At 36.0% G+C, this 18,390-nt stretch overlaps 2 protein-coding genes across 2 annotated transcripts in view; both read left to right on the top strand.

Annotated features, from left to right (window-relative positions):
* LOC144441172 (L-arginine-binding protein-like) overlaps positions 1-3,199 on the top strand; it is an 8,377-nt gene extending 5,178 nt beyond the window's left edge. Inside the window, exons 6-9 of the mRNA XM_078130720.1 lie at positions 1-80; positions 447-524; positions 1,730-1,937; positions 2,519-3,199. The exon at positions 1-80 is cut by the window's left edge and continues 120 nt beyond it. Coding sequence (XP_077986846.1) covers positions 1-80; positions 447-524; positions 1,730-1,937; positions 2,519-2,553 — 401 coding nt within the window. The 3' untranslated portion in view covers positions 2,554-3,199. The remainder of the gene's footprint in view (positions 81-446; positions 525-1,729; positions 1,938-2,518) is intronic.
* Positions 3,200-7,388: 4,189 nt separating this feature from the next.
* LOC144438635 (L-arginine-binding protein-like) lies at positions 7,389-16,150 on the top strand. The gene is made up of 9 exons (XM_078127752.1): positions 7,389-7,449; positions 9,351-9,652; positions 10,101-10,173; positions 10,827-10,876; positions 11,951-12,079; positions 12,535-12,731; positions 13,190-13,267; positions 13,544-13,757; positions 14,817-16,150. Exons 2-9 carry the CDS (start codon positions 9,358-9,360, stop codon positions 14,849-14,851), a joined length of 1,071 nt encoding a protein of 356 aa, XP_077983878.1. The 5' UTR covers positions 7,389-7,449; positions 9,351-9,357; the 3' UTR covers positions 14,852-16,150.
* The last annotated feature ends 2,240 nt before the right edge of the window (positions 16,151-18,390 follow it).

The following is an 18,390-nucleotide window of genomic DNA, read 5'->3' as shown; positions in this document are numbered from 1 at the left end:
TGACCGGCAAGAAAATAGCAATTGGTGATGGTTGGGCATCGGATGAATACTGTATTAAAAGAAACTCTGATAAAATAGCGGTATGGTAGTGGCCTACAATAATTATAGTAAATGTAAATTGGGAGAGGAGAGGAGAGGAGATGAAAGAGAGAGAGAGAGAGCGAGAGAGAGAGAGAGAGAGAGAGAGAGAGAGAGAGAGAGAGAGAGAGAGAGAGAGAGAGAGTGAGAGTGAGTAAACGAAGGACAGACACAGACAAATATGGAGACAGGCGGAGATGCAGAGATAGAAATGCAGAGCTCGAGCGACTGTTAGACAGACAGATTGACAAGCAGACAAATAAGACAAAGCCAGATCGACTGATAGTGATAAGTATTATATCACAAGAACATGTAACACTATTTAAACCCTTTGATTTATAAGGTACTTTCACCTTCAATATTTGCAGGGGATTGTTATGGCCAGTGACATGTGGGTTCATTATATCACTGCAGAAGCTGCTGAACAGGCCGTACTCGATGGCGAGGTTTGTCATATCAATGTTATAACTGTTATAACTGTAACTTAGACTTTCCCCGTGGCCATTTTGTTTTGTAAAATGAAATATTTGGTATTAATGATAAATTTGCTAAAGTTTGAACATGTTTACAAAGTAATTGGAACTGAACTTGTAATGTACTGTATTTGTATATACAATAGAAATCTTTCTACCTTCAACACCTAAATGCAAAGTTGTTGTTTTATCATATATTTATTAGCAGTTTTAATGTGTATACAGCGAAAGGATAATCGGTAACAGCGTCACTAGCTATGTCAGTTGAATTTGCTCATAATAAACTTCTACACCATGCATGAAATTTCAACAAGACTGCTCTAAATACCCACTACCCAAATTAAACAGGGAAATATATAGCTAAGCAAACCACATTCAGGGAAGCATTAGCATTTATTAATAAGTTGAACACACAAGAACAATATAGACAAGAGGAATTCTTGATGAGTATACCAACACATATATGTATCAATGTAATTATCAATTCAACCCTATGCATTGTATTGTGTTTAGTGAGTTTATTTATTTATGGTCACTGTAAGGAACCTCTACTCTGTCTCAGCTAACTGTCATGTCGACTACGTACATTATATAAACTGTTATATGCCATACTCCCATTGTGTACAAACATTTAAAACCGCTACTGACCATATGTTTGAAATAACAACTGTGGCAACTAGGTATATAATGCAGATAGGAAGATTTCTATTGTAGTTCGCCTAGCTACTCTATGCATTTAATTAGTAGACTTTTATGTATGAATAATTGCATATATTTTGAAACTAGTGGCCGGAAAATGGGCGACTTTTAGTTTGTTGAGAATTCGTTGCAGTAGTTGTGACAGTTACTTTGGTGATTTAGCAGATGTTGATGTTTAATGGAAGTAATAGAATGTGGTGTAATGAGTTGGTAATGTGATGTGATGTATAGTCATGACATGGAGTGATAGTGATAATGTAATGAAGGCTTGGTGGCTGTTTGGTGGTGGGTGGGGAGGGGGGGGGTGATGGGGATGACGGTGATGTCATATTGGTGTTATTGTAATTTGATGGCGAATTGGTTTAAATGGCACGCAAGTTTTAATGTGAGCTAAATACCAGTCCCACGAACATACTGCTGTATACTTGTATCACCGGTACACGTGCACCAAAATAATAATGTGTTCCATATCTTAACAGGTGGATGCTGCTTTCTTTAATAGTAATATGTTTGCCAGTACCACTCTCACTCCAATAAGCGATGAGATCACCAACTGTATGAAAGATGGTGCCGCCATGATGTTTAGGAAGGACAATCCCCTGGCATCCTGGTGGAACCCTGCATTTGATCGTCTGAAAGAAAGCTCTCAGTACAGACAGATATGTGAGGATGCAAATAAAAACCATGGTAATGTATACTACGTATAGTATGTGATACTACACCTACAGTATAGCCTGTAATAGTTTACTGCCAGTTTTTCCATCGCTTAACATACTGAGGAAATGACATCGTGGCTTATGGCACACAGCAGCTGTGTCATAATCTTGGTGTATGTAAGACGAAATATGGCTAGGTATAGAAGACAGGTAGACTCTGGGGTAGAGGGTGGGTAATGATGGATAAAACGAAAGAATTGCTCGTGGTGTATCTACAATCGAGTAACATGTGCTCATAACTTGTAAGAGCTTTTCACAAAGAAATGTATGCTGATGAATTTCCAGAAAGTATATATGTGAACAAAAAAGACATAACATGAGATATGCTACAGCTCCGCACTATTCCACGACCTTCCATGCCTCGATTGAATGTCAAAATACAAAAAGCTAAAGTCCCCTGCTTTCTCAGTTGTTGAAAGGGCATTTGACGCACAGAGTACAAAAACAAAGCAACAGTTTCCAAGATTTTACAAATAAAACTCCTTTCATGTTACATTTATAACACCGCCAGCTACTTTTCAATGTACCCTTTATTTCTCTTACTCTCTTTAGGTCACATGCCTGGCAAGATCATGTGTGTTGACTAGTCGATCACGTGTGTTGACTAAGAGATCACATGACAAGACTGGCGGCATATATCTACGCACAGCAAGCAGACATCTATAGATATTTAGATCAAAATAGAAGAAAGAACATTAGATATAGTGTGATAATCAAAAAGATTTTAATTACGACAGCACTAGACTTATTAAAATACTTTTTTCTTGATTTTTCTTTGAAATATTGACAAAATTCCACCAACATACATTGCATGGATGACGTATTTGTAAAGCTAACAACATACGTCATTGGCAAATTTCTGCGCTTACAAGCAAAACCCCTTTCAGTTTTTCTCAAACCCAATTATACTAAGCTAAACTTGGACAAAAATGTGAAATCACAAACTATAGTATGTCAGCGTTGTGTCATTTGGGTGATTCCATTACGTAGTAGGGTAAATGATCATGACCAACAACGATTTTGTTTGTTTGTGTAATTTCATAATTATGCATGCTGTTCCTACAGACTCCTGGTGTAATTTGACCAAAATCGTTCAAAGTCAAAGTCAAATCATTGTTTAAAATAAACATAGAATGAAAATGTTGAGACAGCTCCTTTGAAAGAGTAATTACAATGGAATGTTGGATTTGGCATATTGACCCATATTACTGCCTCGATCGGAGAATCTGAATATGTGACTATATATATATATATATATATATATATATATATATATATATATATATATATATATATATATATATATATATATATATATATATATATATATATACATACATACATACATACATACATACATACATACATACATACATACATACATACATACATACATATATATATATATATATATATATATATATATATATATATATATATATATATATATATATATATATATATATATATATATATATAACGGATTTGCCTGGAGAGTACAAACAGGTCAATTCTTGTACATGTATTGTTAATTGTATGCCTTTACTGTTGTTTTCACTTTATTGAATTTGAAAACGTGGTTTGAAAATCTCATTTTATCCCATAACTCAAATACTGTAATGCAGACAGACTCCATTCAAGTATGTTCCCTAACATGCAAGGTTTCTTTGTAAGACCTTGATATTTTCCTCTAACATTGACCTTCAAGGTCAAGTCATGTCCAGCATATTGAGTTATTTGTATATATTTAGGTATGATCAATTCCTTTGCAATACTTTGAAAATGTGATGCAGAACAATCACATACATAAACATCATCATGTTGCTGCGTATGTCACTTTAAACCCAATATGGCGGCCATATTTGGTGTGCAAATCCACCATCGTAACAATAGCTCAGGAACTAAATGACACGAACACTTTATTCAAGTACACGCTGTCCAATAGGAGATATGACCTTTCTGAGTTTCTCATATTTGACCCTGACCTTTAACCTCCAAGGTGCCCATTTCATCCGATTATTCACACACACTTATCAATAATAAAGTGTCTTCGACCAAAGCTTTGTTAGCGAAAATCATAATCATGAATTTCAAAAATAATAAGAACAGCATAGGTTTTTTTTCAGTATGTATAGGAACAGTGACAAACAATACTACCGATCACACAATGGCAGAAGGTCGAGAAATGATACCTTGCCCTAGTGGCATTCAATAAAGCAAGTGATATAAGACACCCATATATTGTTATAGTCTTGTCAGTGATTGATGTGCAAGCCTGATAATTAGAGTAAGGCCGCACTAGACTGCCAGAGTTTGATTTCGTAATAGTGGTTCAGTGACCACCTTATTTGGTTGTAGGTAAGCTATGTTTTTGGGTACGGAAATTCGTGTTTTGCTGCGGTCTTGGACTGTTTATGTTTTGCAGATCGGAGCGATTGGGTCGTACCAAGTAGATAGCTCATATTCACACTATGTAAACTTATCCCTTCAAAGAATTATGTAAAAGATAGTGTGATGTATGCAGAAATACTTTCTAGTATATTTTACAGGTACTTGCAGGTCTATTTTTGACTAGGTTTTGTTGGGCCTCTTCTTGCAGTATTTACTAGTAGCAGGTGAACATGTTTTAAAGTTGTTGTCATAGAAATTGTTTGCAATCAGAGTGTCGAACGTTAATACTGAAAGTTTGGTTTCCTTACTTCAATCAGAATTACTTAACGAACCAGATTCAAATGATTTTAGACAAAGGACCCTCGGGCTGTTTTCCTCTCCACTTGCATACTTAGACTGACAGAATCACATTATGTTTGCGTTCGTGTAATCACTCGGGTGTAGCAAGTGGTAAAAGAATTTCAGTCTATAGTACTAGTGTACCAAGCCATCACTAAGATGACGTTAAGTCGCCATTTTTAAAATTTTAAAGCACGGCTACAGAAGAAATATATACTGTACAAAGCCAACTGATAAGCCATAAAAGATCTTATCTAATCCGCTATTGATAGCAACATTAATTTTGCAACTGTGTTAAAACCTGCAAAGTGAACATTCAACTTAAACTTACTAGTGTGGTGTGCCACAGACAATAATTTATCGTCTGGCAAAATTATTGTCTGGCATGAGAAACGACCCCCCCCCCCTCCTTTCCAACAGGTTGGGAAAGAAAATTGACACGATAAAAATATTTATAAAAATGACTTATTTAAATCTTTTTTGTAGCAATTCATTTTTTTATCCAAATTATGATAAATTTTGCTGAGGATTCAGCCTGAATTACATCTGATGTGGTGAAGGCGGCTATATGTCTTTATTTACCTCTATTTCCATCGTTGTGGGGAGGTCCTGGGCGTTTCCCCCTAGACGCTCTGAAGGTTTATATTCTTAAAGCCAACATTTAGGCTATGCAGAACGTTTTAGGCAGTAACGTCCATACTTTACAAGGAAGGACCATCAAGTATCAGGAATTAAACTATTCTTTATACAAAGGGTTGAAATATGTTCTTTAAAAATGTAAAATGGCATCATTATACATTACTGTAAAGGTCAGTATGATTGGTAGAGGAGTTCTTTACTTAAAAAGTCTTTTACGGAAATTTTTTTTAGACAATCCTAACAATAATTTCACAGCTCTAAAAGAAAATGTCGTCTAAAATTAGCAATTTATCTCTATACTGTATACATAGGGTTAAAATGTTGAAGAACAGTTTTATGCCATTATGACAGGAAATTTAAAACGGTTGGTGCATCTAATTGTTGGTTGACTGCATGAGTGACCTCTGGTGAGGAGGGGATCCTACGGTCTCCCTCTAGCCGATCTGGATATTTTTGTGCTTTATTAAGCAATTTGTAGGTTATTCATAGCCTTTAAGGTAATTTTTCACAGCTTCGAAAAGCTAAACATTATGCACCTGTTATGACTTTGCCAAAGATATAGATTTATTTGAATAGGTATGACAAAAGAAATTTACATACTAAAACTCATCATACACACTGATTACCCAAGTTATTGACACTTTGACAGTGAAAAGTGTTTTATTCACAGCACATGCTTAATTTAGTTGTTAGTTCATTTTTATACAAAATTTAGAACTTTATTTTTGATTCCTAAGCGTTCTTTTTCTACATATTAATTAAACTTAATTACTATGCTTAAAATGTTGAAAAGTATGGATTATTGAAAAACTTATAAAATAAGGAACCTCCAAGCATACCAATCAGAGAGAGTTGTGGGTAAGATATTGTACAGTGGGATAGGCATACAACTATTGTGTCATTTTGGGTGATTCCATTACATAGCAGGGTAACTTTTATGTGGATGTATAACATTCTCAATTTCTTTTCAATATTCTTTTTGAATACCATAACATTAATTAAGAGTAAATATATGTATATATACATATATACATACATCACAATCCATGATGGTACATGTAACTTACTTTACATAATGTGATACTGCAACTATAGTACAGTTTGCGATACAGTGTTTTTTTAAACTTACTACATCGATCGTGGCTTCTACCACACTGCTGGGTCGTCATCTTGTGGTGTGTACATACAAGTGTTATTTGCTTATGATCTTTTCAAAAACAATATATTATGTTAATGAACTCTGAATACCACCAGATATGCAAATGTTGTTCCAGTTCATAATCGTCTATGGCTCCAATAAATGTAGGCTAATAAAGTAGTCATTCTGATTCATTTATCTACCTGTAATTTTTTTTAAATATGTTTGCCAATAAAAAGACCGAAATCTCACGTGACTGCGAAATCTCGCTTTTCTGACACCCTTGGGACACACATGTGTAGATTATACAAAATAACAGAACCAACCTCACGGATGCGCTCTTGTGAATGCTGAGTATATGACTAACACATCAAGGGCATGTCACTATTAGCATATTACGTATTACCACCTGGAGAGTGACCCTTACAAGTACGAATTAAGAAATATGGTGAAACACATCACGTAAAATGGTCAATGCTGAAATAGTCATCATTACACAACTTAAGGTGATGATACCTCATCTTATGACCTTCAAACCCTCACTTCTACATAGTTTAGGTCAAAAGACTCCTGGGGGAATAAAAACTGGTTTACAGCGATGTAATGAGGTCATTTTCAGCATTATGCCTGCAATGTCAAGTTTGAGCATCTTTACAGTAGCCATAAAGTGTCATACAGTTGTTGAAATGGTTTTGTCTCTCAATTTAAGTTACTGACTAATATATTAGTGCATTTAAGCTCAGGTACACATCTTTTATACGGTTACTAAGTTGATGGTCTCAAAACACTACTCAAACAGTACAGCTATCTGGTAGATTGTCCATGGTGTCGTGGGTGCGTTTCACCTTTCACGAATTTTGAATATCAAAAGAGTTAGGCAGTGTCAGCCCGAAGGTGGTCGTATAGGCAAATACCAGTAAACAATCGTCTCTTGTGAGAGTGACTCGGCGACTCGGATCAGCTAGCTACGTACCAGGTAAGATTTCGAGGACTAAAAAAGTTGATAAGAAGATAAAACAGGGTTGTGGGAGTCTTTGTGTTTGAATGATTTGATTGGACAACTAATTAGAATGGTTTGTATGGTTGATTTTTGTAAATGAAAGATGAACTTTAGCGTGTTCGTGTTTGTCACACACCTGGAATATTGGTTGTCTCCATGATCGGTAACAATAGACAGGACACAAACGAAAAGTCTGGACGTAACAAATTTGAAATGTTCACCGAAAGTACGCAACTGTAGCTGACTGAGGAGGGTTTTTTGTGGCAATGAGAGTCACATTAATTGAACCTTCGTACCTAACTACCTATAAAGCTACCTGCCCGCCTGCTTGTTTGTTTGCGCTTCAATGGAAAGTACACCTTGACCATTTGTTCTTTGACTTAGAAAATACTACCATTGGTGTTTGTCAGCTACCTACGTATTGGTATTTACACGCAACCAGTCACAGTGTCAAATTTATGCTACCCTTACATCAAACATATTCCACCAAATCTATAAATAACAAAATTCCCTTTTTTATTATTAAGTTTATACCCATTTTTGAAACTACATTGTATTTCTGTGTTCGACACTAACAGACACGACAAACAAAATTGCGTCAACAGAACATAAAGACGAACATACTATATACATTGTAGAGTGTGTTAGTTTAAATTACTACTTAGTAAAAGGGAAATCTTTCAGGTGGTACTAATTACGTTCCTAAATAATGTCTCTTTAGATCACGTGGTTTATGTCTGTGTACATATACTTATCACGTTCAGCCAGGGTCTGTGGTTCAGCAGACAGTAAATCTCATTTCTTACATAATGTGTGTGTCCTTTACATTTTGTGTGAAACGAGGTCAATTGACATACAGTCGAAGAAAAAAGTCTCCCCCCCCCCTTTGTGTACAGCTGGGTATGGACCGAGAAAAAATATTGTAATGGAGAAAGCGGCCACGCCTAAAGTTCACTTGTTCTCAGTTCGACTAAATTAGGTATACGTAACGACAGGTGTAGATCGTCGAGAAATATTATAAAATAAAAAAAAATCATCATCTTGTTGGAACTCCTTATAGTAAGGACTGGTATGGTAGAATTCAAGGAATGTCCTTATGCAATGCAATGATATAATGTAATGTTATGTAATGTAATGTAATGTAATGTAATGTAATGTAATATAAGGTATTGTAATGTCATGTCATGTCATGTCATGCAATGTAGTAATGCAATGCGATGCGATGTGATGCGACGTGACGTGATGTGGTATATCGATATGTACGTTTACCAATGGGAAGGTTATCGTCAGCCATTGACCCTGAAATCAGCCTATAGGACATTGTTTGACCTCCTTCTGGAAAGAAGACCTTTTATATAGCCGTTAAATCTTTTTTACTTCAAAGGCCACCACCCAACCGATTTCTTTACATGTTTTCCCTAGCTTAAAATGGTTGTACATAAATGCCAATTCACTTCATGGACCTTCGCCAAAAGTCACGTGATTTCGTTTTGTCGTGTCGCATAACAACTATCGCAATAGAAGTCTTTTAATATAGCAACAATAGGCCCTTTCTATTGTACACCACAATTCATACAATTCAAATAGAACAATAAAGGGCATAAGATACATGGAGGTAGGGTTGGCCATTTTCATTTCTTCACCTTTGGTCAACCTTTGTGGCAATACAAAATAGTAGTTTACAAGTATGTATGTGTGTATGTATGTATGTATGTATGTATGTATGTATGTATGTATGTATGTATGTATGTATGTGTGTATGTGTATGTGTATGTGTATGTGCGTGCGTGCGTCTGTCTGTCTGTACGCACATGTCTGCAATTATGCTTATTGCTTATTGCCGTTTACTCATCCAAATACGTATGAATATTTTGCAGGTTGTGAATGGCTGAACCAAGCGGGAAGTACGAAACACAGACCGACTCTAGTTCTGTCAACTTTCAGATGCCAAGTGATAGGGCCAGAATGGTTAACCAAGATTCTTCCAATGAATCAAACAGATTCGTTCTTGCATTGATAGCTGTGATTGCTATTGTGGCAGTGGTTGCACTCGTCATCGCCATCATCGGTTTCACCAGACCCCCCAAAATGTCGGTTAATGTTGGCAATGCTGACGGTGGTATGGATAGTAGTAGTGCCGAACAAAGTGCCGGTCAACGTACCGATGAAAATAGTGGAGGTAAATCAATCTATCTATCTATCTATCTATCTATCTATCTATCTATCTATCTATCTATCTATCTATCTATCTATCTATCTATCTATCTATCTATCTATCTATCTATCTATCTATCTATCCATCCATCCATCCATCCATCCATCCATCCATCCATCCATCCATCCATCCATCCATCCATCCATCCATCTATCTATCTATCTATCTATTGTCTTCGATCTTCGATTGTATTCTTTCACACACACACACACACACACACACTCTCTCTCTCTCTCTCTCTCTCTCTCTCTCTCTCTCTCTCTCTCTCTCTCTCTCTCTCTCTCTCTCTCTCTCTCTCTCTCTCTCTCTCTCTCTCTCTCTCTCTCTCTCTCTCTCTCTCTCTCTCCAAAAGCTACAGCCTTGTGGAGAACAACTCAGTGATATGACAAAGTTGCATTTGTTTTCATTTCAGTCCCAGCAGCAGACGATCGCGACAAGACTTGGATATTTGCTATTGGTCATGATGGTACCAGTCTGGAATACATGTAGGTTGTGGGCTTTTTATGTTGAATACGTATCTCTAGTCTTTTAGAGTGATTAAAGTGTAGTAGTTTTATTTTTCAAGATACACATGAACAAGTAAAAATAATGCCAGGGGTGTCATCATAATAAGCAACCAAATGAAACATAAACCTAGTAAATGATGCTTTCAAGATTTGAAATGAGTGCGCTCTCCATAAACGAAGGAATTGCAATTACAATTTTCTGACGCAAGGTACAAACCAGTTTATATTCTAAATTAATAGTACTTCACATGATACATACATACATACATACATACATACATACATACATACATACATACATACATACATACATACATACATACATACATACATACATACAAACATACGTACGTACGTACGTACGTACGTACATACATACATACATACATACGTGCGTGCGTGCGTGCATGCATGCATGCATGCATGCATACATACATACATACATACATACATACATACATACATACATACATACATACATACATACATACATACATACATACCGTACATACATCAATTCCACTATTCTAACTAACATAAATACCTTCATGTCTAAAGGTAGGCTACAGATACTACAATTCGATTAGTGCAACTACTAAATACTCATGTTTTCTAATGCAATTTGTTGTCAGTGATGAAACGGGTGGTCTTAGAGGGTTTCATGTCGATGTCGTCAATGAAGGTAAGTGCCAATGTATAATTTATCCAGATGCTTAAATTTGAAAACCGATATTCATTTTTTTACTAACTGCCATTTTGTTATTACTGGTATTGTTCAACATATTTTAGGTTTAGACGTTGGAATAGTCCTAGAAAATGTGAAATAATATAGAGATATCGAATTATATGAAACCAAAGCCTTGCCAAGACCTTGGCAGGACAGACTGCATATTTAAGGTGGAGATGCACAAAGGGGGAATTTTAAGGGTGACATATTTTCAAGTTATTGTTTCCCAACAATGAATAAAGTTTACACCATCAACCCAAATATTTTCTGAAAGGTTTTTCTCTCCTCTTAAATGCTATTGTATTTTCTTGTGTCTTTGACTGAAAGTGAGAGTTTGTTTAAAGGTATGAATAGAGGTGTCTTGATTATCTCATGGTGCCAATATAAATTCCTCGGAAGAGACCACCTGTCACCCGATTTTCCATTTCTTTGGTGTTTTAGAATATTTGTTCACTTTACACATAACAAAAGGGTGTCTCATTTTTACTTTTACAACATGCCTCGAAAGTTGACAAATTATAATGGGAAGCTTATTGACAGATTTTTCTCACTTAATCCGAGATCAATTTCACACGTAATAGAGCGAACTTGCAAAATTCCCAGACACACTTTGTAAGAACAATACCTCAGAAAGTGTGTTGAGATTTTAAAATATGTACCAGTCTTTTATTTCTAGTGAGGATATAGACCTCATCCTGTCAGAATGCACACAGATTGAGTGAAAATCCTTCGAATACGGTCTTAGTAGACCATAGACAAAATTGTCTATGACTAAACGTATGTAGCAAACAAAAGTTATATGATTCTTTGTGTTGAGGGTGCTCATGCGAAACTATATGCATCCTATTAAAGTGGACCCCTAGGTTGATACACATGTGTTGTCTTGGTGTGTGATGTTGGTACACAGTTTTTGATAACGAATAAAGACTTTTAAAACCAGATTGACTTGTGTTATGATTAACATGCAGAATTTTATTAGAATTTGAAAAATCTCATCACTAATGTCGTACACTTGATCATTTGTTTCAGTCTGTGCGCTCGCTAACAAAGACTGTCGGTTCATGTTCGATGTCTACGGACGTTGCTGGGATTCGGAAGCGGGACATTTCCCGCGAATAGGCGTGGGGTTGGCAGATCGTTGGTATGACGCATGCACAGGTGAGATATAAAAGTATCCTTGAAGTTTGTTAAACGAGTCTAAAATGATATGTGTTTCAACATGCACCATTTTTCGTGGAGGTACGTGTACATGTTATGTCGCTCGTGATTCTCTGTTAAAATCAAGAAAAAAATTCAAGGGTCACCGTACACATTTTTGAAGTAGAGGTCAAAATATTATCAAAATTATGCCATTTTAGAATCCAATATGGCAGTAGAATCCAATATGGCCGCCGACTACTGTGTTAACTCTGTAAAGGAATAAAAGGTCATTGATTTCCTTGACAACAAAATGGTAAACCCTCAATTTCTTTATTTTTTTCAAATGTACAAGAAGCAAGATTCCATACTGCAAAATTTGGAGAGATTTACGAACTTCGATTTTCAGTAAAATTTGTCCTCAAAGCTCATTCTACCTTAATTAGCTGTTATGTTTTTCTCCTACTAATTTCTAGGCTGGTTTGCTACATATGAACGTCTCCGTACGGTAGATTTCACCCATGCATTCCGTAAATCGTTTGCTGCATCTTTCTATGTGAAAAAGGGCAACACTGGCTTCGATTGGACAAATCTAACTGGCAAAAAAATAGGAATAGCTGATGGCTGGGCGGCGGATGAATATTGTCTGAAAAGGAACAAAGATAAAATAACGGTATGATATATTAGTATACAGTTATACAGTATATTAGTACAACACGTTTTGGGTTATTGTTCACCAGTCTGGTTCTTTTTTATACAATCACGCAGAACCAAAATATTTGTTTTACCTTCTACCTCAGACCACAGACAACTAAAGTAGTGGTCTGAGATTCCACAGACGTTTCAGCCTTCGGATGTGATTCATGTTATCCGACCTTCTCAAGTTACGTCGGACAGATTACTCATCTGATGATAATCTTCATAAGGGACGGTGTAGCATATGAAGTTTCTGAATAGTTTTTTGTATGACTGTAGCAGACAGCGCCAGTGAACAGCAGCCTGCAATGCGCTGTAACTGCCCGGTTACAACATTTTGGCGTTCACACAAAATTACAACCTTAAAAAATAAGGTTAAGAAAGGACCAACTTGAAACTGTAGTCGAACTAATGCCTTGTATGTGTGATTTGCAGGGTGCCGAGTTGGATAGCGATCAAATGATTCATTATCCGAGCGTAGAAAGTCTTCAAGATGCCTTACAGAACAACGAGGTATGAAATATTTTTTTTCCTTTGTAAAATTGCACACTGCGTCAATCTCAAGTACTGTATGTTCTTAGCACTCGCGACAGTGTGGAATCACTTCGATTCCTCTCTACAGTGTGATGATGTTTGATTTTGATTTGATTTGATTTTGTCTTCTAGATTGTATTACGTGGCTTAGTCATTAAGTGGGGTGTTATATAGTGGGAGGGACGGGAGGGTACATTCAATATGTAATTTATTCAATATAATGTTGACGGCAAACTTCTTGTCTTATCGTCAAAGGTGGACGCTGTTTTCGCGAACGTCAACATCTTTACTCCGGTCCTGGATGTTGTGGATAAAGTAGGCCAGGAAATCACTAACTGTATGAAGGATGGTGGCGCTATGATGTTTAGGAAGGACACTCGTCTGTCTGAGTGGTGGAACCCGGCATTTGAGCGTCTAAAGGAAAGCTCTAGGTACAAGCAGATCTGCGATGCTGCAAATGAAAACCACGGTACATGTGTATTTCTTATTAATCCGCAAATCCTACCGACTGTAGTCGTGATTTTTTTATCGAGCAAGATATAGTCCTCGATCTTTGACTTGTGCTTATTATATTTATTTATTTATTTATTTATTTATTTATTTATTTATTTATTTATTTATTTATTTATTTATTTATTTGTTTGTTTGTTTGTTTGTTTGTTTGTTTGTTTGCTTATGTGTGTTTTTCGCTTGTCATCATAGACAGCAGGTTCCAAGATACATCTAGCTTCCCTTCAGTCTGTACGCGTAGGTAGTTTTGCACGCTACTCAGGAGGATTGTTGTCACTTGGCCATACCCTGAGTTTAGCAGTACAATCCATTCTCTGTCATTGCTGGAGTTTAGTCTTTGTTCGATAAAATCACCCACAATCAAAGATGCCAACATGACTTTCCATCATTTCATATTGTTTCAAATGCAATAAAGATAAAATATACCTAAATAATGACACAATCGACGCTGTTTCGCGCAATGCATCTTGGAACCGGAAACAACGCCCATTCCTAAATCTGACAGATCAACTAAACGACAAAAAAGTGGAGTTAATCAGGAACACAAGTTACGTTATGACCTCTATGTTGATTGATTGATTGATTGATTGATTGATTGATTGATTGATTGATTGATTGATTGATTGATTGATTGATTGATTGATTGATTGATTGATTGATTGATTGTTTGTTTGTTTGTTTGTTTTTTTGATTGTTTAATCATTGCTAATTTCTAGACGACTTCGTCATGAGTTTATTGTTCCATGTCACCATAATATCTGAGTAGCTACGTTTATGAAACGATGACAAGCTAACTTCAGGTTGTCTTACAAAAAATGATAAAAACCTTTCAATTTAAAACATAATTTTACATTCATGATGATTATCTAAACATTTCATACATACATACATACATACATACATACATACATACATACATACATACATACATACATACATACATACATACATACATTAATACATATATGCACTTTGAAACTAAAGTTTTCATTTCTCCTACATTTCTACTACTGTGCAGGTCACATGCCTGGAGATATCCTCTGCGTTGATTAGTTCACGAGGATAAAAGGCCATGGTACGTCTACTGGTGGAGGTCGGCCTACATCGCATGTAACGTTATTACCACTGAGAACAGACGACGTGCACCAAATGATTAGAAGTGACAGTGTAAAATAATACAATTTAACTGGTATACCTTATAGTAATCACAACTGGGGAGAGGGACTATTTCATTGGAATCGATGAATGATATGTTAGTGTTTTATACGAGACGATATGTTGTTGTTTACTTGTTAACTACGTCCTGTATGACTATAGAAATGTATTTTTATCTAGTAGTATTAGGGTCCATATGCAAGCAAATTAAGTTGATGAACTTACGGCATGTACACTGTGAGTACAGTACAGTGCAGTACAGTACAGTACAGTATAGTACAGTACACAGTACAGTACAATGCAGTACAGTACAGTATAGTATAGTGCAGTGCAGTACAGTACAGTACTGTACACAGTACAGTACAATACAGTGCATGCGCAGTACAGCACAGTAGAGTACACAGTACAGTACAATACAGTGCATGCGCAGTACAGTACAGTACAGTACAGTATAGTACAGTACAGTACAGTGCATTACTACACTACACTTAAGTACATTACACTACAGTATACTACAATTACACTTCACTACACATAATTACAGTACACTGCGGTTTACCACATAACTACACAATCATACAATACACAAATACACTGAACTACGATACATCATACCCTCTACATAACTTCAAATTGCTCTCCGCAATAAGTAAATGTTGTGTGTCACCGGGGAATCCATTTTTATTCCAAAATGATACAATATGTCACCATGAAAAGGCAAATTCTCGGTCCATTTGTTGACAATGTTAACTCAAAATTAGGAGCTAAACTAAACAAATCATAGCCTACCAACGTTATGCAAAAAAGTCGGAGTGTTATAGAATTGTAGCGCTCATTTTGTGTTTTCCGAAATCGGGGGATAAATATCTTGAATGTTGAATGAAACAATACTTCATTTTTGGAGAAATTCTGTAAATTCGATTAATCCAATTTTAGCACCTTTTCAAAACCAAGTACAGTCTCTAAAATTTTGGTCTAAAACGAGATTGTTGCGACATGCACACAAAATAAAATTTGTATACGTTTTGGCGGGAAAATGCATACTACACGAGATATCCCATACTAGTAATATAAATAATCAGTTTTACGAATAAAGGACAATACTCTACGTACATCTATATATTTCTACCTTGTGTTAGTGTTCAAACTTTGATGTCATTTTATCATGTATCTTTGAATAATTGGAGAATAAGTCACTCAGTCTGTTTAATTTTTTCCCATAAAATAAATATCATTAAAGCAAATTATCATAATTCGAATCCATATTTCATTACCATAACTAATATCATGTCTTTAATTGGTTAAGGTCAATACAACAATAAACTCATTTACATATCTTTACTTTCATATAAGTCATGTGTACTATGCATCATGTTACCAATTATATGATACTGTAATGTGTGTGTGTGTGTTTGTGTGTGTGTGTATGTATGTATGTATGTATGTACATGTATGTATGTATGTCTGTCTGTCTGTCTGTCTGTCTGTCTGTATGTATGTATGTATGTATATATGTATGTGTGTCTGTCTGTCTGTCTGTATGTATGTCTGTCTGTCTGTCTGTCTGTCTGTCTGTCTGTCTGTATGTATGTATGTATGTATGTATGTATGTATGTATGTATGTATGTATGTATGTATGTATGTATGTATGTATGTATGTATGTATGTATGTATGTATGTATGTATGTACATGTATGTATGTAGGTAGGTAGGTAGGTAGGTAGGTAGGTAGGCAGGCATGTATGTATGTATGTCATTACTCACATTGACGTTGATCTATTGAGAGCATTAATTTCAGTAAAACCGACCGGACCATGCCAGTTCCTTACGGTAGGTATTAAAAAGATTGGCTTCAGGATCGTACGCATTGATAGACTGCACATGCGTAGACCAGTCCCGTAAACGTTTAACGGGTAGGTTTTCTACTTGGCACACAAATTAGGAATGTGATTTGAGGTGATATTGTTTATTATTTATTCGCATAAAAGGGTGTATTAAGTTTGACTGTCATTGTAATACGAAAAGTTTGTTACGAAATGCTAAAGTAAAGTTTGTCCACTGAGGGAGGAAACACAATATGGTGTAAAATGGTTCATATTTTATCTAAAGAAAAACACAACCAAACAGCGCACAATGTGTTGTTATGATCGAAATTGTACATACATAGGTGTCTGTCGGTCATTTTCGGGACGCACAGTAAGAAGTACATCATATTACAATTGGAAAATTTCTCAAAGTCTGCTAAAATATATTTCGTTCAGATAAAAAAAACTACTGTACCCTGTTTTTATCAAGGTGATATGTTACAATGAATTTCTCTGTCACAAGTTGAAATAAAATCTACAAATAAAAATCACACGCGAAGTAAACTGTAGTAAATTCGTCCGCCATAACACTACTGAGATATAGTGACGTCAGTCTTCTATCTTTGGTAGAGTAAACCCTAGCTTAATCCACGCATTGGATGGGTCCGGGCATGTGACCTGTGGGTTAGGGAAAGAGGTCACTATTTTTTAATTATTGAGAATAAAGCGGAAATACACAATATGAGAAGCTAACGATGTATGTATTATCCCAACACACTCATATTCCTACCAATACCACCAATCAGATGTAGTTAATTCAAATTTCACCCAAAACTACAAACGGTACATAAAAACAATACGACAGGTAAATGCACTATCACATCAGTGACATCGAAGAGTCGGTGACCCTTTAAGGTCACCTAATAATGACCGAGTGAGCCACTTGCGTATCTTACTAGTAGCATCAGTGACGTTGAAGAACGAGTGACCCTTTGCAGTCACCGGATTATTGATACACTGTCGACTAAAGGTATCAATGTTATATATTCAAGTTTTCAACGATGTTGTCCTTGTCATTTATAACTTATCTTGGACGTTTAATGATTTCAAATAAAACCAATCAAGATAAGTCGTTATGCAAGTGGTAATTTAAATACAGCATATCAAAAATTAAATGCATATTTTTGCAGATATTTTAAACATTACCATGGTTTTTATCTGCATCGTCACATATTCTCTTGAACTGAGATGTCTCCTTTAGACGTGCGAATGCTGGATTCCACCAACTGGCCAATGAACTATCCTTCCTCGTCATCATAGCGCCACCATCTTTCAAACAATTGGTGATCTCGTCGCCTATTTTGGTCAGGGAAGTCCCGGCAAAGATGTTCACGTTCATGAAAGCAGCATCCACCTACGAATACGAATACGAATACGAATACGAATACGAATACGAATACGAATACGAATACGAATACGAATACATGTATGCATATATACACACATAATCTTAGTTATAGGTTTAAGAGTTTGTCGGAGATATCCCATTTCTCCGCCATGACGCTAATATGAGTTAATTTTCTGACCTTCACCCTCTGCCAGTGAGATCCAAACACAGAATGCAGCACCGAT

This window comes from Glandiceps talaboti, chromosome 1, assembly GCF_964340395.1.
Source record: "Glandiceps talaboti chromosome 1, keGlaTala1.1, whole genome shotgun sequence".
Lineage (NCBI taxonomy): Eukaryota > Metazoa > Hemichordata > Enteropneusta > Spengelidae > Glandiceps > Glandiceps talaboti.
Note: the sequence above shows the minus strand (reverse complement) of the source record. Positions and strands in the feature narration are given on the sequence as shown.

Coding starts and splice junctions, on each gene's coding strand:
- LOC144438635 (XM_078127752.1), top strand. CDS start 9,358: ATGGCTGAACCAAGCGGGAAGTACGAAACACAGACCGACTCTAGTTCT. Junction 10,877..11,950: donor TGTCGATGTCGTCAATGAAG/GTAAGTGCCAAT, acceptor CATTTGTTTCAG/TCTGTGCGCTCGCTAACAAA. Junction 13,758..14,816: donor TGCTGCAAATGAAAACCACG/GTACATGTGTAT, acceptor ACTACTGTGCAG/GTCACATGCCTGGAGATATC.